Source organism: Silurus aristotelis (genome assembly GCF_946808225.1).
Source record: "Silurus aristotelis genome assembly, chromosome: 5".
Lineage (NCBI taxonomy): Eukaryota > Metazoa > Chordata > Actinopteri > Siluriformes > Siluridae > Silurus > Silurus aristotelis.
In genome coordinates, this window is record NC_139578.1 from 20,087,469 (window position 1) to 20,111,893 (window position 24,425).

Here is a 24,425-nt window from a genome sequence, read left to right on the forward strand (position 1 = left end):
CAGAGCAGCTTCACAAATAAATGCAATTTAGACAAAAGAGGTTCAGAGGCTCCTACATATCAAGTCAAGTTTATTTCTATAGCGCTTTTCACAACAGACATTGTCTCAAAGCAGCTTTACAGAATTTAAGAGTTAAGGTGAGTGATGTGTATTAATCCTTGATGAGCGGCCATGGTGACTGCGGCAAGGAAAAACTCCCTTAGATGTTATGAGGAAGAAACCTTGAGAGGAACCAGACTCAAAAGGGGAACCATCTTTATTTGGGTGACCTCAAGAGTGTGATTATAGTCTTTAAACAGTACAGAACACTGAAGAGTGAGAACTAACATGAGCACTGGAAAGTAATTGAGTATTGTTCTTTCTAGTCTTTTAGAGTCAACATCACTATGTTTATAAAAACAATAAAAATTCGATTTTATAAATATGCAACTGGCAATAACTCCAACCCTACACATGCCCACCCTGTTCCCTTGCCAAAGCAGTGCTGCATGGTCCACACCTGTACACCATATACACATAACACTCTATCTATGTCCAACTCTGACTCAAAAGTGCTGCAGTGCTAAAGTAGGTTTCACACATTGGCCAATCTGTACACTTAAAAACTGAAAGCATTTATCAAATGATTTATGCATTTATGAAATGCATGATTTAATACAAAAATGAACAAATAAATAAAAATCCTATCTCAGCTACAGTTCAGCGCTCTGCTCTTTTGGCGTATGCTTTTGCTTGCAGGAGCTTAAACGTATCCATTCTTCCTGACACTTGATATTCTGGTAAGGATTCTGAAATCTTGTGTAAAACCTGCAAGAGCCTCAATTTCTTGCCATAGACACCTAAATAATAGTTGAATACAGCGTTTGAAAGGAAACAAGGCTCCGGCAGAAGGAATGCAGGCAGGCCAATTAAAATGTGATGGGAAAAGAGACGGTCGATAAACAGAATAGTGCAGATGGCTTCAGACACAGGCAGAGAGAGAGAGCCAGTGTAATGCTACCTAACGCTGCCTTTCATGTGAAAAGCTGCAGCTTGCGTACCCTATCGATCCACCCCAAACAGGCCTAATCCGACAGAGAACAAGGACTTCCAGACAGCCAGCAACACCTTCCCAAACACACACGCACAGATATTCACACAGGCATTTTATAGAACTGCATGGATTATGGTTTGAAAGCAAGTTCGTTTCTACAGATACTCACACAATATGATAAACAACTCAAACAGACAATCAGTGAAAAGGAAACAAACACAGTTTCGGGATGTACATTACAGACTAGATGTTGAGAGCAGCACCGCGAAGGACACTCGCGCGTAAACTGAATACAAGTTTCTATGTAGAAAACCCATTTTTTTTTAGTTATTTATCCCAATTTATCCACAATTTTTAATAACCTTATTAAAACCTTAATAAATGAATCTAAACCGAAAAAATTCGACAAGTACCCTCTCGCACACATTTTTGAACAGAGCATTTACACAATCCCATCTCAACCACTGTGTGCATCTCGATTACTTTGCAGTCTTTCATTTAAACGCTCTCTCTCTCTCTCTTTTTCACACACACACCCACACCCTAGACACTACTGTACCACTTTTATTATGCCCAAAGATTGCACATACGCACATATATCCTTCTCTCTCCTTCTCTCTCCCTCTTTCCTCCGTGGATTTTCCCACTTCATCCAGGCCTGCCTCTGGATAGTATTCTCTTAATTTGGAGGCGACAGTTTCTCATCAACGCCTTGTGTGTTTCCATGAAATTCCGGAGTAAGAAACGGGAGCTTTGGGGATGGACTTGTAGTGTTGTTATGTCAACAATCTGCTACATTGACTCCGGACTACAATTTGCTTCTGATCACAATCACTGTACCCCGCAAAATTGTACATCTGCAATAAACAGACATTCGGTGCAACCCAGATGAGGATGGGTTCCCTCTTGAGTCTGGTTCCTCTCAAGGTTTCTTCCTTATGCCATCTCTGGGAGTTTTTCCTCGCCACAGGCTCGCTCATCTGGGACAAACTTACATTTATAAAGAACACATTCATTTGTTTTTTTATCACCACATCATCTGTGTAAAGCTGCTTTGAGACAATGTTCATTTTTAAAAGCGCTATACAAACAAAAATGAATTGAATATATGTAATACGCTTTTCCTCCGCGCGTCATTCTGAGAATCAGAAGCATTGTTGATCTAAGTCGATGCTGGCAACGAAGAAAACAGCGTTGCCGAGGTTTTTCAGCAGTTATCCTGAACATACACAACACACCCCTGCCAAACTGCAGACAGCTGAATACTGCACACTTTTCAAAGCTAACCAAAAACTACTAAACTATCCTCCCCAGACTATGTGCATTTCTATTCACAAGAAAATTTATTTTTTCACTCATTTCTTTTTGGTGAGGTGCGATGGCAAACTACAGCCTGATACGCTCTGTGCAGAACTGTGTTTGCTCAGCTCGATTGTTTGGAGCTGGATTTTGGGTAGTGTATTGCACAAAGCTGTGGAAACCAGTTACCATGGCAACCCCAATTTAACACCTGGGCTACCAGGTAAGCTGAAAAAGCAGACACACTCACACACAATAAATGACAGAACTAATTGGCCTTTTAACAAGGTACAGAAATAACATGTCAACGGCCACATAACACACGTGGAGCATGCGTAGTACAAATGAAGACATGCACGCGCACACGCGCACACACACCTGGTTGAGCTTCTCCTGGGTGTTCAGTCCTTCCAGAACTTTCCTGTACTTTCTCTCTCTGTACTTCCTGCGGTGAAAGATTGCACGCTGTTCTGGCAAAGCCCCCTTGTGAAGCACCTCCCCCGGTGGTAGATTGGCAGCCCAGAATTTGTTGGCGTTCTCATTTCCAACTTCTAAAAAGAGCTTGAACGTAAACAAATAAAACAAACGCATAAGTAATTCATCAGTAATTTGTCTGGATTAGGGGCAGATGGATTGCTACTCGAACTCCCCAGTAAGACATTCGTATACTGAAACTGTGATAAATCGCTACACAACATACTTATAAAAAAAACAGTGCTGGCTGTGGTTATTTATTTTATTAACAACACTGGCCCAGGTTTTGTTTTCAAGGCAATTTCTAGCAGTGAGATATGGTATTGTGGCAATAATGCATGTCCCTTACTTTTACATACCTCCACCAGCTCATTGGTCCAAATGGTGCTGTCCAATTTCAGACTCCTCACCTGTGAGATACCAGAGCCTAGGAACCGATGTTGACCTGCAAGCAGTACCCGCACAGAAACACTCAAGTTTACTTCGGATCTCATGCACTGATCTATGACCACGCTCCCAGAAAGTAGAGAACGTAGAGCACTAATGTTAAACCAATACTGATCACACTGTACGAATTTACAGTTTATTTTCTTTATTTGTGTGTTGGGGGGGGGGGTCAATTCCTCGTGTCATACACTCTTTTTTCTCAAATAAAAAAATATTATGAACAATTTCGTTTTTTAATGCAAATTATAAAACCTCCAAAAAGAAGCCCTACTCATTCTCTGGCCTTTTGGACCTTCTTTAGTGGAAAAACACGAGAGTATGGCTTTATGGCACTGATGAAAGTAAAAATGCAATGTAACATGGTATGACATTAAAGGAAGTCCTGTGCATTGCCATACAGTTTATGCTTTTCAGTGTGGCATGTTTTCTTAATGTCACAAATTAAAAGCAATACTGTGTTTGAAGAGCATTTCATGTTTCTCCCTCTGTGCAATTGCTTTTCTGGGACGGAACATGTCAAAAGTGAAGTTATGCAAAAAGAAATGAATAAATAAATCCATGTCGATCTGGGTTTGTATCTCATAACTGAAATTCTTCGCTGGAAAGAAAGTGTCAAAACTGTTTTCTTTCAAAACAACAACTACAAAAACCGCGAAAGCACGGAAACGCACGGCACCCCAACCCCACCTCGTGCACTCAGCTTCAGCTGGAACTCATTATCACACTAATCCTATCCATTTCAAGACCTTATTTCTCACTAGTCACAGCTCTAATTGCAAATGAAAGGCATAAAAAGGCATTAATTGCAAATGAATCATGAGTAATTAATTGTGTTTGTTGGCCTGTGTTTGCTTAGCTGAACTTGAGGCGTCATTGTCGTTGTTTATGAGAAAAACAGATGAATTAAACATCGGGAGAAACACGTTATATGAATATGGATTAAGCAGCCCTCTTGTGTAATTAGTGCTAGAAAAAATACAAATAAAATAAAAAAAACTATTGTGAATGAGAAGTGTTTGCGTTTTCAAATTTGGTTTCAATTTCGATCTTTTACAAACTGATCTAGGATCATTTTTCATGTTCAATGTACATAACATGCAAAATATGCAAGAAAACAATACACTTCTAAAAAATGTGATCAATGCTGCATCTAAAACGCAATTAGCATTTAATTATAATCTAGGGATTTTAATAAAAAAATAAATAAAATAAAAAAAAAGGTCATCACAGGTCAGCCTCCTACAGTAGAAAAGCAAGAAAAACAAATATATTAAGTCTTACAATTGGGCAAAAATAAAACATAAAAGAAGTGAAGAATGGCGTTCCTATGGAAACAGGAGTTTGTAATGGGGGGAATGTCCATTATCTCAACGTTTGATGTAGAGAGCTTATTGCAGTTGCACCAGGGGAGGCAAGAGCACCTCAATAACTGTCAAAAAAGGCTGAGACATAGGAGAGAGAGTGGAGGGAGAAGAGAGAAATGGCAAGAGTATTAAAAGGGGGGGGGCAATCATGAGATTTGTAAACGTGATTCTAAATTATTATCCTTTAGTGGCTTCATCTATCAAACCATGACGCCATTTTCTTGTATGTAAGTGCAACGGCAATCATCCACCCCGACCTTCACTCGTTACGACTTAAAAACACAAAGCGCTGCTCACTGTTCTCATTTTCTCTGGGCCTAATTTTTACGTCTCCCAGTTGAAAACACATCGCACTTGTCTAATAATTAGCCACACAAGATTTCCTCTCTCGGTTTCTTTCTCTCTCTCACAGTCTCAGTCTTATTGTCACTGACAAAAGTTAAAAGTAATTAAACAATCTCGACTGCAGAGATTCAGCCCAGGGTGCTGTGTCTGTTAAATGTTTAAGTGGTGGCTCACACGGAGCTTGTTGTCCTCATGTTTCTCGGCTTTGCTTCACGACCTTTCGGGAAAAAAAGGACAAACTCAATTTTCCTTCTTTTAATATGGACAGCTAAGAAATGTATTCAAATTTATGATTACTATACTCTAGACAGCTAACACTATACTCTCCTGACTGTGTAAAGAGTGCCAACTCTATCAGAAAAGGAAATTGAGTGAATCATATTTGATAAAATAAATCTCTGTAGCCATGGTAACTCCACCATGGCTTAGCATTACGCAATGCGGTCTGCAACTAATTGGACAATGACTGATGTTTTTGTTTTGGCTCCCGACTGCAGCAAGGAGAAATGAAACACTGAATAAAACGAGGTTAAAGTGCAATACGTCTGCTTTAATTTAAAGCTAGCTGCATCTATATTACGAGAAACATCTAGGACATGCATCCTTTCTCATCCTATATGCTGAAATATTGAGTGAGTACAGCACAGTTTGTGTCACTGGATGTTTTTTTTTGTCCAATGTCCAATTTCAGGGTATCACCTACCAACAAAATAACCTTATGTAAACTCAAGCCGAAGTTGCAAGATCTCCTACAGAGTACACCACCGCTACTCCAACACTATACACACTCCTGGGCAAAAGAAAAATGAGGCGAAAAAAAAAAAAAAAAAAAAAAAAAAAAAAAAAAAGCTTTTTAAATGGCCTTCAAAACAAGTCGTTGGCCTGAAAATTAGCACCATTTGCTTTTGCTGCAATGAACTGTTGATTGAATTCCTCCATTTCAGGCTTGTCCCCCAATGTAGTCTTATTGTACATGGACATAAAATGTTTGATGTGAAACTCAACAATTGTGTGTGTTCTCGAAATCTATCACTTATCACCGTATCAACCCTGAGAGGAATAACATTGACTTAAAAGGATGTGACTTTATCTGTTCGTTGAAGTCGTGCTAATTTCCTTTTTTGTTTTTTTCAAAGCATTAAAAAACTTGGGCCAGAGACAAATGACCCCAGAAAAGATGCTAAAAAGATATTTGAAATGAACCAACACTAACAAAATACTTTTTTTTTGTGTGTTTTTTCGTCTACATGGCCATACTGCTTCAAGCTAAGAGGAAGTCTATGATAACGTAAATACCCACTCTTTAGCATTTTAGGACACATACCACCACAACATTAACACCTCGAGGCCCCGTTTTTAGTTGAGAGTGCACATTTTATTTAGCTGCAACTTCTCACTGGGGCTTGTTTTTTTCTGCATTAGTTTTCTTAGTTGATGATCAGATTGGAAGTTGTGGGAGAGATTTTGCCTCAAATTTTAGTGTAGGATTTTCCAGCGTCTGATTAACATGTGATTTTATGTGATGTGTGTCAAACCGATTACAGGATTTTAAGGATACACTAGGCACTAGGTTCACCAAAACCCAGACACCAGAAGATAGAAAATGTCACCTATACCATCCCATCATATGCATCACTTAAAACTGTTACTAGATTTTTGTTTTATGCACTTTCCCCTATATGCACTATGACCTATATCTTCATGATTTACAAAATGCATGAAATCATACAGCTTCAGGTCTAGAGGCCAGTTATTTACTGCATGCGTACATTAAGCACGTGCACGTGTGTGTGTGTGTGTGTTCGTCAACATGTTTGTACCTGCACACGTTTTACAGATGACCACTCCGAGGTTAATGGAGGCCCACTCTGGATGGGAAGCGCCACAGTCGGCGCAGCTCCTGTTCGACTTGTTGAACCAAATCTTCTCGGCCACTTCGTAATTGGACAAAGTTTCAACGATTGATTCCTGCACAGCCTCGATCCATTCGTCCCTCTCTCGCTCGGACTCAGCTGTGAAACTGAAATGATTGATTGTTTCTAAAAACTCTTCACTATTAATGTAATGTGTTTTATAAACTAGGTGAAGCTTTTTAATGGAAGCTGTTAGAAAGAAGAGGCAGCAGAAGGGCACAAGAAAAAGACAGAAATACATCATAAGAAACAGAAAGGAAAAAGCATGTTCAAGCCATCTTAAAAAAAAAGAGCAAGAGAGAGAGCATGAGAGAGACAAAACAATGAGAAATTGGGCTAAAAGCCAGTCATTTTTTTGTCTCTGTGCTACTGTAAGTGTCTATGACAGGGCGTGTATGTAACATGGTCTCCATTGTGAACAGATGTTCTCTTACAAAAGTGCCTTTGTCGTGATTTGCGCTGATCAAATTAGCACTTCAAGTATGCCATCTAATCAGCAGTCAAAATTCAGATTCAATGTTAAAGTCCCAGTACCTCTGTGGTATTAAATTGAAGGATTCCAGGCGATCCATTTTTGCAATAAACTGCAATTATGTTAATAATGCTGACACCGAACTACTCACACACCCCTTCATAGTTATCAAGGACATGCAATGCAGCAGGTCAATAAAAACATTAACCAATACAGATCAGTCAGATACAAGAATGAAAGGAAGGCTTTTTAGCTTGGGTACAGCCAAATGAGCGTAAAACAAAACAATAAAAAAAAAAAAAAACAGAAAAAAGAATTATGGATTAAGTAACCACCAGCAGACACTATAGAGAAAACGACTGCTCGTAAGAGGTCAAAGTGCATCAACACTAGTGTGGGACTACTTCTGCAAACGCTGCTGCTTGAGAAAGGAATGGAAAGGGTAAGGGAAGGAAAGAGAAAACAGATCAATAACGAGTGGAAGTGGCTCCAATTGCCGTATCAAAGAAACAGAACAGTAATGAGCGAGGAACTGTTTAAGGCAACAAAAAAAAAAACAAAAAAAAAAAAAAGAAAGAGAGAGAGAGAAAAACAGAGATACACAGCGGGGGAGTGACTATAAGAAGTGTTACCAAAACAAAGTCTACAAAAGGATCAGAAGTGTTTCATCTGGCACTAATAAATCTCACACCATCGAGTTCAGCTATCACATACTTTGGTTACTCTAAAGTACAGACAAAGACACTTTTAAAGCCTTTCATTTGGAACAAGTTAATTTTATTCTGCGCTTTAATTACACTTCCCATGTTCTGTGCTGCTATATTAGTTAAACTAAAGGGTAGGATTCTCACACAATGCTACTTTACCTGTTGTATCTCAGTACAGACTTGGTGGTTTATAGGTATACGTGTGTACACAAAGATGTGCTCACCAGAAGGATTTGAATGGGGTGTTGATCTCAAAGCCTCTACGGTCCGCATGCTTGACACAGGCAGCAGTCAGATCCACCATGGTGATAGCCACCCCAGCGTTAAAGTCCTTCAACAGAATCGCATTCACAACATTACACTGTAGGTTGCTTCAGTCTTGTGGATTTCCCCCCCCCCCCCAAATGATCTTGATTCATAACCATAAAAGATATTTAATACATATATATAATACCAGAACAGTTCAGCACAAAAGCATTAGACTGGTTGAACAGTGTGTTTTAGCATCTCAAAATGTTCACAGAAGACATAAACAAGAGAAATAAGGTGATTTATCTATAATCTATGCACCTTTTGCAGATTCAGCCACCATTTTACATTAACATTCTATGCATGTCAGTGAAAGTTATATAAACCTTTATTATAACACAATCCAGATATCGCATTCTCTCTCTCTCTACTCTGTCAATCACTATCACCCAATCATGGGCATCAGTGAGCTCATGTATGAAGGAATGGGCTGAAAACACAATCTCCAAGAGGGTCGACCAGTAAAGAAATGTAAAAGATACAGTTGTCAGATGTGATGAGTCTCAGAGGAAGCATGCATTAGCATTCATCATCCCCATATGGTATTTCTCATGCTGTAGGGGGAACTGGGTGGGAAATGGCCAAGTCTAATTAGTGACCATTTAAGGTTAGGCACACTTTGCTTTTTTTTTTTTTTTAAATGGACACAGAATGTATGATCATAAAAGTGTAGAGGTATGCAACAGTCTTTCCTAGCATCACAGCTGGTGCGCATGTGCAAAAGATCCCACAATATGCTGATCAGCTCAGGTTTTTCTGATGACTTCTGACTCTCTCACTGCTGAGATGTATGTTAAACAATCACCTTGACACTCACCATCCCATCACACTGATAATGAATTCCAAGTTATTCCTATTCTCATCATATGCACAAATCTGCATGGAGTATAACATACTGCCATTGTAGAACCTGCATAGTACCCAATATATGCCCGATTACTCAATTATAGGACCCTATTTCAGCCTTGAAATAAACTCCAATTACTACGAGCCTTAAATATGCAAAAGTTGCATTGATTTTGTTTTTTGTTTTTGGCTTCCAAGTGTGTGCAATCATTATTAAAGAATCTATTGTCAGCCATATAAAATACTGCTGCTTTATCATCAGACGTTTTTAACCTAATGAATAAAAGATCCATAATATCCTGCTTGCCTACACGTCTTTTCGCGGGTCTACTGAGCAAATGATCATGATGATTTAAGATGTCTCCATAGACCTCGGAAACTTTCAGATTAATGGTCTCCGAGCCTGCGTACACTGATGCTTGTTTGAGTTCTGCCTCCTCTCAGGGCTTTGAGCAGGTAGCTGAGCAGAGGATCGATGCGGCACTAAACGGGGGCCAAGCGGGCGGCTGCTTTTGTTTGTTTGCTGTGACTCCGGTTCCCGTGGGGAGGCGCAGGGTGACATCTGATCAGGGCAGTGGAGCTGAATGCAACCTCCCCTCCAAGGAGAAAGGGAGGGAATAGAGAGACCTAGCGGTGAGCTCGTTCATCTTGTTAAATTAAATACTCCACTCCGCTGAACATGAACAGAGTCGCCCACTTCCCTCTTTCTGCGGCTCCCTCCCTCGTTCTCCATCTCTCTGCTCTTTCACCTTCTCTCCATCCTTCAATTCCCCCCACACTGTCTTCACCTTCCTCAACATTCCCTCCATCACTGTCTCCCCCCATCCAAATCCCCGCTCTCCCTCGGTCCTTCCTACCGAGCGACATTGTGCTTGCTGTGGAGAAGATTTAAAACAAAAACAATGCAATCAATTTCCATTTATTTCACTTCTTATTGCTCGCCCTCGCCTTCTCCCTATCAATTAGCTGACGAAGAGAAATTTCCTTGCATAATTAAGACAAAAGACCTCTCTTCACGCTAATACGGAAAGTAATGAAAGGAAAAGATAATATGCAGCGCATGTGTGAATGCGAGAATGAGTTCGAGAGGGTGTTGGTTATATAGAATCATCCTCCTAGGCTCAGCTCACTGGGAAAAAGAAACCGTTTGTTTGTTACTACAAATATACTGTGTGTATGTGTGGACATGTTTTATACCTTAGTGGGAAACAATTTTTCCCCACAAGGAGGGGAAGATCTGACAAGTCCTACCTTGTGGGGACATTTGGCTGTTCCCAATGAGGCAAACCTTTTGTTGTTGTTTTCTTTTGTGTTTTTTTGGGGGTTTCATAAAATAAATAATAATAATGATAAATCCTTTCCGAAAGTCCTCATAAGAATAGTATGACGTACGTGTGTCTTAATATAAAGATACAGCACACAATGTTCATCCTTTAGGCTGGTTTCCCTTATACCCAGTGGATGCACAAGTACAAAAAAAACCCCAAAAAAACAGAGGAATAAAACAGGCTTTTTCTTGAATACGAGAATGTGATAGCAAATGTGCAGCTGAACTAAAAAGCTACCTGGTCGGTTTTGCAGAGTCGGATTCTGGGTCCCGTGAGGCTGAGGTAGACTTTGCCTTTGTGGCCGCGCAGCTCCACGTAGCCGCTCTTGCTGGAGCTGAGCTTACTGGGCGTGTGGGAAACGGATGAGCGAGACTTCAGAGCAGCCTGCAGCACCGCCAACCATTCCTGACGCTCTCCTGAGGGTGCGACACACAGGAGAGAAAGCTGTTAAGAATGTGTGTGTGTGTGTGTGTGTGTGTGTGTGTATATCTGTGTGTCTATATAAGCATGCATCAGAGAAAAAGGGAAAGGTAGAGACTGAGAGAGCAGAGATATACTGGGGCTCATGCTCCCAGGTGAACAGTCTGCAAGCGCATACATGTGTAAATATATTGTATGCTTTTTTTTAATACACATTTCACCGTGTATGAATAGTGAAACATGGTGGCCACGGGGAATTAAATAGAAGGAAAGAAGGCCTGATATTGCATGGCATACTTTTGCAAAGTTTCAAAATCTGCAAATGAAGTCTGCACGCGAAAAGCCCTCGTGTCTCATTGGGAAATGTGTGTGCGCGCAAGTTGATTGGAAGCCGGTTGCACAAGATATCCCTTGAAATCGGTTTAAATAGGACCACAGGGGCTCCCACACACTCACTGAGAAATATTAACAGCTGGATGCCCCCATTCTATGCGGGGCTCTAACACCTGGTGTCAGAGAGAGAGAGAGAGAGAGAGAGAGAGAGAGAGAGAGAGAGAGAGAGAGAGAGAGAGACATAAAGAAAGTAAAAGGAAACAGAATAAAGTAGTGCATCAGAAACTAAATTCTGGAGAATGCTTGACTTGCTGTGGACATCCCAAATCCTTTCCACATTCAGAATAAACAAATGTTTTCAACAAAAAAATAATACATCAAATTGACTTGAGACACACACACACACACAGCGCAGTGCTGAGTGTGATCAGAAGAATAAGTGTGTGCCAGGCTTTTGCCCTGGAGAGGATTCAAAGCAAACCTATTTTTAATCAGTGCCAACTGACTAAAACACAAAGCACAAAAATGCTGCATCCAAGAAGGCTCCGTGGCCTAACTCTGTGCCAACAAGCTAATATGTAGTGCTGCTGTTCCCAGTAAGCCACGAGCCTCCGCCCTCTCAACCACTTCACAGCAAGGCTTTTGGCATGTCACGGCTCACTGTCATGTGAATGGATATGGTTTAGACCTGCTCCTTCTGCACGAGCAGGCAGGAATAACAAACGGGGTTCAAACGGATCAGTTCTGTACAGGTTTTCACGTAAACCGGGCTGGCACATCTGTAAATCATTATCGCCGTATTTCACAGCGCTGCGGAATTCTCGACACCGGGAGCTCTGACAGGGGAAGCGGGCTGCAGTTCGCACCACAGGTTTATATTAATGCCCTCTTTCCACATGATCATTTCGATAGTAACGACTCGTACAAACTCGACAACACTTGTATAGAGGATGCTACATGAACGATAACAAATAGAAATGAATCTACTTTTTTCCTGGTTTTGAAGCTGAAGATTTTTAAACAGTATAAGCAGGAATCTCTATAATAATGACTGACAGGAAGCACAAACTACATTTTGGACTGTTTTTCTCAGCCACTTTTGCAGGTCACAACTAAAGGATTAGATAGAAATACTATGGAAAATTCCGTTCCTTGTGCGATGCACATCGGTTCACATCGCACCAACGCGTTAATGATTAGCGTATCAGAACAGCATTCCATACTATGGTTTATTCCTGATGTATATAAAGAGCCCTCTCACAAACCAGAGATATTTTCTAAAGGCATGAAAGTTCCAGCTTCAGCTGTTTAGTAAAACTGTCACACACTCAAAAAAAAAATATATATATATATATATAAACCGTTCCCCTCTGCAGTATGACTCTCGAGAGGACATCTTTTGTGACAACCTTTCACCTGTAAAAGTGAACATAATTTATCTTTTCAACTCGATATCTTTTTAAACTATATAACCGTTTTTATTTTAGGAACGAGTTTCTCCCAGTCGAAGGATACATAATAAAAACGTACGAGAGACATATCTTCTGAGGACTGACAAACGAACATTTTATAGCCAGTCCTGCTTTTCTAATAGCGCGCTGCCCCCGAAAACGAAATGGCATAAATGGATGCGGATAAGCCGTTACCCGTGACATATCTGGTACACTGCGAAGCCTAATGCGTTTGTAAAGCGTAGCTATATTATCACTCTGTATACATGTGTTAACATGAACACATCAGCACACAAAGATAGACACTGACCACTGACATTTGGGTTGGAAGAAAAAAACAAACAAACAAAAAAAAAAACCATAGTGCAATAATGGCTATAGCTAAACACCAAATGCCACAAAATGCAAATGAGAGTTTAAAAAAAAAAAAGACATTTGGCTACTGCGTGTGAGCATCCTGACTAATCTCTGATGTTCCCAGCGAGTGTTCTGTGGGTGTTCAGACAAATCAAGGCTTTTGCATTATTAAACAATCATCAATAATTCAGGGCAAAATAATGCAGGTTGGTCTTTAACCGTGTCGTGTTATGCCTTCCCTAATGCGTTTTTAATCTACTATTTGGCATTGCGTAATAGGAGTTCTATTTCATACTGTGCGGCTTTGCTCGAAACGGACCGCGCCGTGAGAACCGAGCAAACGGCGTGAATATACGGCGAGGTGTACGCCCATCAACAAGCGCGATGCTCATGCCGTGAGGGCGTTTCTGTCTGGGAACTTTTGCCTACTGTATTTTTAAAAAGTGCTCATTACTCACTCCCTCCACACGAATGTTTTACAGTCACGATACCACATCAACGCCATAAAGTTTGCTTCTGCGTCGCTGATGTTCACCTGGGGAGACCTCCACACCTGCAGCTTGGCAAAAACACTGCACAGCTGTGGACGATACCGAACACACATACATAATCCTATGCATCTAAATTATTCAGCATGTGCTCCCCATCTCTCTCTCTCTCTCTCTCTCTCTCCCCAATGTTCTCTCTGCTCAATTGTGGCCTTTTCCTTTTTCTCTGTCCACCTCCAACCCTTACACCCACTCCCTTGCTCTTTTCCTGCTTCTCGTGTGTTTGTCTTAAGATTGATGACTCTCTCAAGTCTGGAATAAAGCTCTTTAAAGATGCATGAGCTGACCAGGCTGTCTCTGGGTCCAGAACATGGCGCTGCCGCTAATGAAAAAGCCTCGCGAACGCCTCATCCAGACTTATGGGGGGGCATTTAAACAGATCCATAGGTCGTGATATCAAGAAACAAATACACATTTTAACAAGATATATAATTTTTTTTTGCTACAGCATGCCCAAAGCCATAACACGGTCTTTCTAATCTGTAGTCGAGAGCTACAAATCCTGCATGCTGACAAATCCTGACATAGAGACAGGGCTTTTATTTGCTTTATAAATTGCCACGTTTACAGCCGACGCTGACGTTCCCTGCAAGACATCATAGAATTATATAAATAACACTCCCAGCAAACCCCTCCAACCCTGACTGACAATAATGGAGTCGGGCGGGACATTTAATACACATATTTGAAATCATGCCATCATCATCCTTCATCATCTTCGTCGTCGCTGTGCCAGCCCCGTGTTCCGACTCAGCGTGAAGCGTGTCTACACTCTGTTGGCTGGCCGACTCCAAACAGCGACGATGAGGAGTGTAAAGCTCTCATTAAACCAGACAAGGCCCCGGCTAATCGAAGGAGATGAGCAGTGAGAAGAGCACACACCATTCTGTTTGAGAATGTCTGGCGGAAAGAGAGAAAGCAGTGAGGAAAGTGAGTATGAGAGCGAGAGAGAGAGAGAGAGAGAGCGAGAGAGAGAGAGAGAGAGAGAGAGAGAGAGAGAGAGCGAGAGAGAGAGAGAGAGAGAGAGAGAGAGAGAGAGAGAGAGAGAGAAAGTGATGGCACAGCATTCAGGAGGCAAGAGATGTGGTGTGAATGAGCTCGCATTCCCATCTTCCATATCTGAACTGGATGTGCAATTGCTACTGACAAGCATTTCAGCAGATGTTTCTGCACAGAGAACAGAGCAGAAAATTTGTTTACTTAAAATTTACCCATAAATGAAGCCTAAATAAAAGTTCCTGGATTTAAATAAACATCTACTCTACAGTCATAGTTTGCTCGGCTCCCACTGTGAACTTTCTATGCAAACTGAAGCTGCATGCTATAAAATGAAAACCATATCATGAACTGCCTTAAAGTATATTAAAAATGCATTAGTGAAGGCATAATGAGATAATGCTTTTCACTCAAAATATGCATCATTTCTCCAGTTAGCGAGGAATCTGTCACTAAAATTTATATAGACTAAAAAACCTCCGGGAAAAGCAACCCAAAATCACTATTTCCCGGCTTTGGAAACTTTTTTTCGGTGACTTAAATATTACTGGTGTGCATGTGGTGAAAATTCCAAGCAACTGAGCCCATTTTGCTTGCGTTTTTCTTACTTGTTTTGATCTCTATCTATCTAGCCTGTGCCTCAGATTGCAAGTATATGGGTGTGTGTGTGTACTGTATACACAAACACACACACTATATTAGAGCTGCTATCTAACGATTATTCCACTGAATAATCAAATAATCGTATACTTTTTCTTTATTAAAGCGCAATACTAAATAAGAAAGAGAAAATGAGACGGGTCTCTTACAATTACAATTGTTTTTCTTTTTCAGAAAAATGAACATTTTCATTGCTGAAATTGCAAACAAGAATATCGGTGAAATCCATTTAGTGGATTTAATAGTCATATTACATCAAAATACAAATACGGTTGCGTTTAAAAAAGTCCCTTTGTACTGGCTGAGTCGAGCAGGTTAGGGGAAACTATTAATTTATTGAAACTCAATTATTCTCAGTTATGTATTTATTTTTTAGATCTCAAACAGTATCGCAATGTGGTTTTCTTGTCTCCAGAAAATCCGCTTGAACCTGGACTTAACCTGGACTAAAAACGTGCTCCACTACCTGCTCTGCACAGCCACTGGGAAGTATAAAAATCTATTTCAAATTACTTTTAAAACAGTAACCGCACTGTACGGTGTTTTTTTCATGATTTAGTTTGAAATGATCCCAAACTTTCTGCCATTTTCTTTGGCTTGAATCGCCTCTTCGACCGTCGCTGTTTTCATTTTTCATTTTCAGCGTCTTCTGTGTTACCTGTCCAGTGCGGTCCAGAATTAAGTGGGTGGTGTGTCAGTGATAATGGTCCGTGGGGAAACACAATGCTCTGTGTTTAGTTAAATAGAATAAATTAATTAATTAATTAGCCTCAATGAATTTTTGTAATCAAATTACTCGTGGAATCGTTACATCCCAACACTATATAGAAAAAATGTGTAGACAACAGACCATTGGTCACGTGTGTGATCCCATATCACCCCATTTGCTGTTATGATAACCTCCACTTTTCTGGATGCGTTAGAAAGGTTCTGATTTAGGGTGAAGAGGCCTGGGGTGATGTCGGCATTTCAATTTATTCCAAAACTGTTCAATAGGGTTGAGGTCAGAGCTCTATAGCAGGCCAAGCAAGCTCTTTCACTCCAGCCATGTAAACCATATCTTTATTATGCTGGCTTTGTGCATGGGGCATTTTCATGCTGTAAAAGGTTTTGGTCCCCTAGTTCAAGGGAAGGGAATATTTTAAGTTAGTGCATCCGAAGACATCCTATACAATTGTGTGCCTTCAACTTGGTGGTAACAGTTTGGGGAAGAGCCCAATATGGAAATTTTTATTTTTGCTATATAGTGCATATCTGATTTAACGTATAAGAAAATTGCATTTTTTTGGAAAGCTAGTCTGATTCGTTCTGCCTTTAAACTCATTCACAACCTGAATTCTGGAAATGTTGGGACGTTTTTTAAAAATTTGAATAAAATGAAAACTAAAAGACTTTCAAAATCACATGAATCAATATTTTAATCACAATAGAACATAGAGAACATACATGTTAAAACTGAGAAATTTCACACTATTATGCACAAAATGTGCTCATTTCAAATTTGATGCCTGCTACAGGCACATGGGGCAACAGATGGGCTGAAAAAGCCAGAAATCTTGAAAATATATAGCTGGAAGAACATCTAGCAACTAATCAAGTTAATTGACATCAGGTCTGTAGCACGATTATCTATAAAAGAGACGTCTTCCAGAGGCATTCTCTCTCAATATTCAAGATAGGCAGAGGGTCTCCAATCTGTGAACGAGTGTGTAAGAAGATTGTGGAATCCTTTAAAAACAACGTTCCTCAACGTCAAATTGCAATGGCTTTGCAAATCTCATCGTCTACAGTACAAAACATCATCAAAACACAAAAGACTGGAGAAATCTTGGTGCGTAAGGGACAAGGCTGAAGACCTTTGTTGGATGCCCGTGGTCTTCAGGCCCTCAGACGACACTGCATCACTCATCGCCATGATTATGTCATTGACATTACTAAATGGGCCCAGGAATACTTATAGAAACCACAGTCGGTAAACACAATCCGCCGTGCCATCTGCACATGCGAACTAAAGATCGATCATTTAAAATGGAAGCCATATGTGAACATGGCCCAGAAGCGCTGTCGTGTCCTGTAGGCCGAGGCTCATTTAAAATCGACTGTTTCAAAGTGGAAAAGTGTTCTATGGTCATTCATTCATTCATGTTCTCCCGCTTATCCGTAATTCGGGTTGCGGGGGCAGCAGTCTAAGCAGGCCCCCGCCTTCGACTGCTGCCCAATCCTCAAAGCACCGTCCCTTACGGTCCCTCCTGCAGGTGGTGAGCCCACGGGAAGGCGGCCACACGTCACTCCGACGTCACGGACCTTGATATTTCCCTCGTAAGGGACTATTCTGTTCTATGGTCAGACGAGTCCAAATTTGACATTTTTGTTGAAAATCACGGACGGCGTGTCCTCTGGGCTAAAGAGGAGGGGGACCTTCCAGCACGGTATCAGCGTTTGGTTCAAAAGCCAGCATTTCTGATGGTATGGGGGTGAAAGTGTATACGGTATGGGCAGCTCGCATGTTTTGGAAGGCACCATGAATGCAGAAAGGTATATAAAGGTTTAAGAGCAACATATGCTTCCCTCTAGACGACGTCTATTTCAGGAAAAGCCTTGTGTATTTTAGCAGGACAATGCAAAACCACATACTGTAGCTATTACAACAGCATGGCTTAATAGTAGAAGAGTCTGGGTGCTGAATTGGCCTGCCTGCTGTCCAGACCTTTCACCTACTGAAAAGAGAACATTTGGCGCATCATTAAACGAGAAATACGTCAAAGACGACCACGAACTCTTCAGCAGCTGGAAACCTATATCAGGCAAGAATAGGACCAAATTCCAACAGAAAAACTCCAGAAACTCATAACCTCAATGCCCAGACATCTTCAAACTGTTTTGAAAAGAAGAGGAGACCTGTAGCAGGCATCACATTCGAAATAAGCTCATTTTGTACATAAAAGTATAGAATTTCTCAGTTTAAACATGTAGGTTCTCTATTTTCTATCGTGAATAAAATATTGGCTTTTTGAAAATCTTTTACTTTTCATTTTACTCAAAATTTAAAAACCATCTCAACATTTCGGGAATTCGGGTTGTATAACAGTTACAAATTAACAGGTATATGAACAGGAAAAAGCAACTGCACGAATCTGTGTTCAAATGATTGCATGTGTTAACGGCCCGTATGCTACAAACAAAAACTAAAGTATTCCTTCAAATGTGTTGGAGTAAAAAGCCTTTTCACGGTCAGGTTTTATAAGAAATGTCAATGTTAGGGGTTGATTAAAAAAAAATAGATCACAAAGGCAATCTGAGACATTGAAGAAAATCCACTCTGCACCCGGGCTATTGATAAAACCAATCGAGGCTTATTTTGTTACTCTACTGGAGAACCATCAATGAGCGAAAAAGTCACGAAGTTTAACTAGTTGTGCCTACTGTGAGGGAATGTGGGGGAAAATACAGGAGTGAGGACACAGTAGGGATGAAAGTGCAGGTGTGAATGAGGACGAGCGATGGATAAATAGAAAAAACCTCACCTTCTTTTTCGACTCGAAAAACAAAGGTTCTCATGGAGGTGGCCACCTCAAACCTATTGTCTCCCACTGAGCGAACCTGCTTAACGGCTAGGAGAGAAACCAGTCCTTTAGAGTACATCTCCTGCAGTGAGAAAGAGAAAGAAATTCGGTCACGCTACTTTAAAAGACAATCACATTCATACCCCACCCACCCACACACACACACCACTGGCATCTACTTCACAGCAAAGTAAAATCCAACTCTAACACAAAAGAGTTTTGGAATAGTAGATACCATTAAACACATACACATGTGCTCACATATACATGCACATCGTTTAGATTGAATTCCTCTGTGTGCTACACATGAAAAATACACATACTAACACACAGGAATCTAGCTGGACTAGATACTAAGACCCCTTCTCCAACAAACAAATCTCTCCCATATTTACAGCTTAGAGTGTCACTGAGATTTCAGGAGGAAAGATGGCTGGCTTGCTATGGGGAAGGGCTTTTAGGTCTCATACTTTTTATGCTTAAAACTCAAGAGCAAAAGAGTTCACTCTTCAGCCCTGTGCCCTATAACCTAAGCCTCGGCTCTATCTGTATTTTTTTCCCAGCATGAAAACTCCAGCAGCAGCAGGCAGCCCCGTCTCCTCGACACATGAACTATGGCCAAGTGAATTTTTAATCTTGCTAGAGAGAAATCAATTCCTACATTCCATCTGCCTCTTAATTACAATGATGACCTTGCACTATTTCTGGTCTTTCCGATCCAGAAATAGCGGAGATGATTGAGTAAGGGACTCCCTTCTTAGTGAGCACAAAAAGGAAATAGAGGCACAGTGGGAAAGGTGCAGAGAGTGAAGAAATGTATAACAAATGGGATGGGGGGGGGGGGCACACGATGGTGACAGCAAACATATTGCGAGGAAATAACTAAGGGAGAGAGAGAAGGTAGCAAACAAACGATTGCACAAGGTAGAAAGAAAAAGAGCAAGGAACAGAGGGGAAAGGGGGTCATGGAAAGGGCCATCTCCACAAATTAAGGCATGATGTTAACAGTGGCGGCTACAGCTAACCCTAATTATGGCACGGGGCGGACATCTCCTTTCTGTGGGATTTCTCGCTCTCTCCAATTTAGCACTTCTCCGGTTGCTACGGCGCTAGGGCCACGAACTTAGCAGCATTCTAATGAGTCTCTCTCCATCTAAATTTGGACGGAGGGGAAGAACAGAGAAGGGAGAGACGTGTGAAAAGGGAAACGAGCGCATCTTTTTGGAAGCTAAGTGCCGATAATTAGGCGCTATCTGGGTTAACGTTAATTACGCATTTTAATTGTTATTTTTCGAGGTCATGGGGACAGGACTGAAGCGCCGAAGCCGATGTGTAAACATGGAAAACATCCATTATGAGCTTCCGAGATGCTCTGTGAGGATGACACGCGATACACAAAGCTAACATGCATGTGGGGAAAGATTCTGGATGTGCCTCTATTTAATAAGAATGAGCTCTGGTAATTCATATACGATAAAACACTCGGCCAAATGAGTTGGGGGTTGAACTCCAACTGGCATCTAAACTGCGCACATAACGTGCATTTGTGCGTGTGGTGTTTGCTACTCTTCTTGTAAGCTTTTTGCTTGGATATATATCTATATATGGAAAATGCCTACCAAAAGGACATTATAACATGGAGCTCTGAACCTGCTTAATAAAGACATACTACGCATATGTGCTGAGAGCTACCACATGAGTGCTGTAATTTGTGGCAGTGGACAGCATCGTCAGTCACCAATTGAAGACCAAGATCACCATTTATTTCTTAATGGTTAAGATTAGGATTTGTGGAACAGGTCCTGCACCAGTCTAATTGTACAGGTTCTACACGGAGTGCTGTTTTGCCTTTAACCTTGCTCGTACTGCAAAACGCCGTCGCCCTGTCTCCACTATGGAGCCGCAGAGACACCAATTGGCCGTGATGAGGTACTGCAGGAGGGGAAAATAAAACGGACAAAAACGCATCTCGCAGTCCCTTTGGATCGCGCTCAGAGTTCTGAGTTCTGCCATTATTATGAGCAATAATTTGTAAATGTTGCCAGGAGCGAGCCTGGCGGAGCTTTCATTGGCTCTGCACAGACACTGCAGTGAACAGCAACACGATGACTAACCTCTAATGCCGCTATTGCAGATATGCTAAAAGGCAAAGAGAGGACACTGCAGGGGGAAAAAAAAGGACAGCCGAGCACTTTCACAGAGAACTGGTGGCAACTTTAGGAAGAAAGCTCTGCCTTAATTCAGTCCCAGACAGAGAGTTAATCCCATCTTCAAGCCTTTTCAACCTCAATCCAAAAGACAGGTGACATTCTAAAACCCTGATTTAAACACACACACACGTATATATACCACAAAATCATGCTGTCAAACTCTCATAAGAACTGGGAGATAAGGTTGATGTAACTGGCAGGAAACTCCAGTGGGAACTGGATACTTAGGCTCTTGGGGCCCTAAACAGAACTAGTGAGAGTGTGTGTAGGTCCCTTCTCCCACGCCTACTGGAGTCAGCGGTGTTTGATGACATCACCAGTTGATGTAGAGGTGAGCGGCAGCTGTCTGTGTCTAGGTGGTTTCATCAGCACCTCTCGGAGAAGTAAGAAAGTACGTAGGAACAATAGTGTGTGCATACGAGGGTAAAAAAAATATATAAAATATCGAAAAATCTGAAAAATGAGTGACGTGGATTATCATCGTAAGAAATAGTCCTGAACTTGTCGGCGGAATTTACATGCATTCGTTCATACATTGACAATTGTCCTAAACTGGACCTTCTGTATAAACATGATGCGTGCAATCCGACCCAAAGTTTTGCACGTGCGTGAAGTGAGGGTTAGTGTCGGATGTTACCATAACAACGAGAAGCGAATGGGTCGAGCCAGTCCGCTCAGGTTCATAATCACCCTGCGTGAGCTTGTTAATGAATTTTAAATAATTCAGGTGTCAGTAAAACATCACCCGAGTGTGATTTTCAAACGAACAGCAGGAAGAGCTTGCAGATTGCAGACTTTCTCAGCAGTTCCTATTTGCCCAACATTCACACACATGATCCATCAGTATGATGCATTCACTCATCATCTCTTACAAATGCAGATTCCAGCAGCAAAAAGTAATCAGACACAAAAACGGTTACGCAGCTATTTAATGGATTCATTAAAGGATTATCAACCTTGTTCGAGATGATTTCATTCGAATTGGCCTCAATTGATTTAGACTTCCCGACCGAGGTGTATATATAAACCTTTGTCAAATTGAAAATCAGATTGTTAACGGATCATCGGGCCTGCATGTAATCATAGCTATTTAAAATGAAATAAATAGTTTTCCGGTAGTAAGCTTTGCTCTTCTAATTTGCATATCAAATGTGATTGGTTCGAGCCGCTGAACAGACATCAAGCAATTTGCATATCCGCACCTACATACTGAAAAAGATAGGCGGACTTCTGTGTGGAGCATCAGAAAAAGTGTCTGAAAATCACAAGTTTGAATCCCAATGAGACGCAGAGATCCAAGAAAGCTAAACTCGCTGGGCAGGAGGTCTGTGGGCAGAAGGGATGACGCACTGTTTCTCCCCTATCAATCTGTAAGCACATGTATGCGGAAGAGAGCGGACGGAACTTTCCTCCAAAACCTTATGCCACCCTGAGAGAAAGCAGCAGTTTGTTGAGGTTGGCTTTACATCTCACAAGAAGTACGTGTTGCCCATCACCCTCCCTGCTAGTTAGAGGTTTTATCATGTTTAGAAGAAACCAAAATACGAAGAACAATCATTTGATATAAACAAGTCTATTTAGGGGAGTGGTGGCTCCAGCGGTTAAGGCGCTGGGTTACCGATCGGAAGGTAGGGGGTTCAAGCCCCGGTATCGCCAAGCTGCCACTCTTGGGCCCTTGAGCAAGGCCCTTAACCCTCTATGCTCCAGGGGACCCTTACGAGAAAATTAAATCAAGGACCGTGACGTCGGAGCGACGTGGGGCCGCCTTCCCGTGGGCTCACCACCTGCAGGAGGGACCGTAAGGGAGCGGTGCTGAGAGGATTGGGCAGCAGTCGAAGGCAGGGGCCTTGACAGCCCGATCCCTGGACACGGAGAAGTGTCCGGGGAATCTGCTTAGACTGCTGCCCCCGCGACCCGAATTACAGATAAGCGGGAGAAGATGAAATGAAAAAAACAAGTCTATTTAACTCGAATATGGAATATAAAATATGCCATTAAAGAGGAGCTACATCAAAATACTTTGAGATATGTGCTTTAAACTTTCATTATAGGTTCCTGTATACTGTTGCTGATATACCAGTACAAGAAATAATTTTTTTACATGAATTTAACAAATTCAGTGGCTAATTAGCACCATATAGTTAAAGCAGCATGTTTCAGGAATGAATGTCCTGTTTCCTTGTCGTAAATACCTTTCCTTATTTGACCACAAAAAGAAAAGAATATGCAAAGAACACTTTCGGTATAACTACACTTCCTCTCGCGCATACGAGCGCAGAGCTGTGAACGTGAACGTGCCAATGTCCTAATGTATCAAAAGCCACAGGGTAGGAAATAAAAAAGCGAGTGTACCGCACTATAATTAACAGCTGATTAACAAGCAAACATCACATGTAGCTCATACGCTTGGTGCAGAATTAAAAAGAGTCATGCGAGACAAGAGCATGCATTTAGGGCTGGGTATAAACCCAGAGTCAAACAAAGATTCAAAGAGAAACCAACAAACCAGTTGAATACACAAACTGATGTACACAAACAGACAGTTACATTAAGCTCCAAACATAATAAAAAAAAAAAAAAAAAAAAGGATAAGTAAGAGGAGGGAAAAAAATAAGCTTTGCGGGGATTCAATGAAATTTTATATTGCTTTTTACAGTGTAGAAAAATCAGGATGAGATTTTCAACGCCTAACAAGCAAGCCTGAGGCAAGTGTGGTGAAGAAAAAAACTCCCGGAGACGACGTGAGGAAGACACTTTGAGAGGAACCAGACTCAAAATCCTCTTCTGGGTGACACAGGAAAGATACAGTGTCGCTGAGTTGCAATGTTCTCACCCTTTTTGCTTCCTCTTCTCTTTTTTCTCCTCTGCTAAGCACGATACTAACCCTACTTCGTCCAAAAAGGCGTGCAGGTAAAGTGGCAGAGGGGGGAAAAAAAAAAAGAAAAAAAAAAAAAACACAAAGAGCCACAGAGATGGAGAGTGAGCAAGAAAAGAGAGGGAGAGAAAGAAAAGACGAAAGGATGCTGAGGGAAGCAGGAAGCAGTTCCGCTGCTGACCCTCATTTATAGAAGCTAAATAGGGCTAAAGCGGCGTAACAGCTCAATGCAGACAGGTGCTCAGCCTAGCATGGAGCAATGTCACCTTTACCCATAAACCCCTCTATCTTTTTATCCTCTTTCTGAAAAAGTACGGCACGCCTTTATACTCAACAATGTCACCTTCATCCACCAGCACCTTCGCCAGCATTCCAATAGTGGTGCTGCTTTGTGATCAGGATAAGCTAATATTTAAAAGACAGATGGTTGATGGATACATTTGACATTTTACAAGTGAGAAGCTGGTGATTCATC

The 24,425-nt window shown here is 41.3% G+C and overlaps 1 protein-coding gene across 1 annotated transcript in view; it reads right to left on the minus strand.

Moving 5' to 3' along the window:
* Nucleotides 1–24,425, minus strand: part of arap2 (ArfGAP with RhoGAP domain, ankyrin repeat and PH domain 2) — a 78,334-nt gene that overhangs the window by 42,460 nt on the left and 11,449 nt on the right. Inside the window, 6 exon segments of the mRNA XM_083541229.1 lie at nucleotides 2,711–2,893; nucleotides 3,166–3,251; nucleotides 6,783–6,982; nucleotides 8,279–8,385; nucleotides 10,775–10,953; nucleotides 18,827–18,947. Coding sequence (XP_083397355.1) covers nucleotides 2,711–2,893; nucleotides 3,166–3,251; nucleotides 6,783–6,982; nucleotides 8,279–8,385; nucleotides 10,775–10,953; nucleotides 18,827–18,947 — 876 coding nt within the window.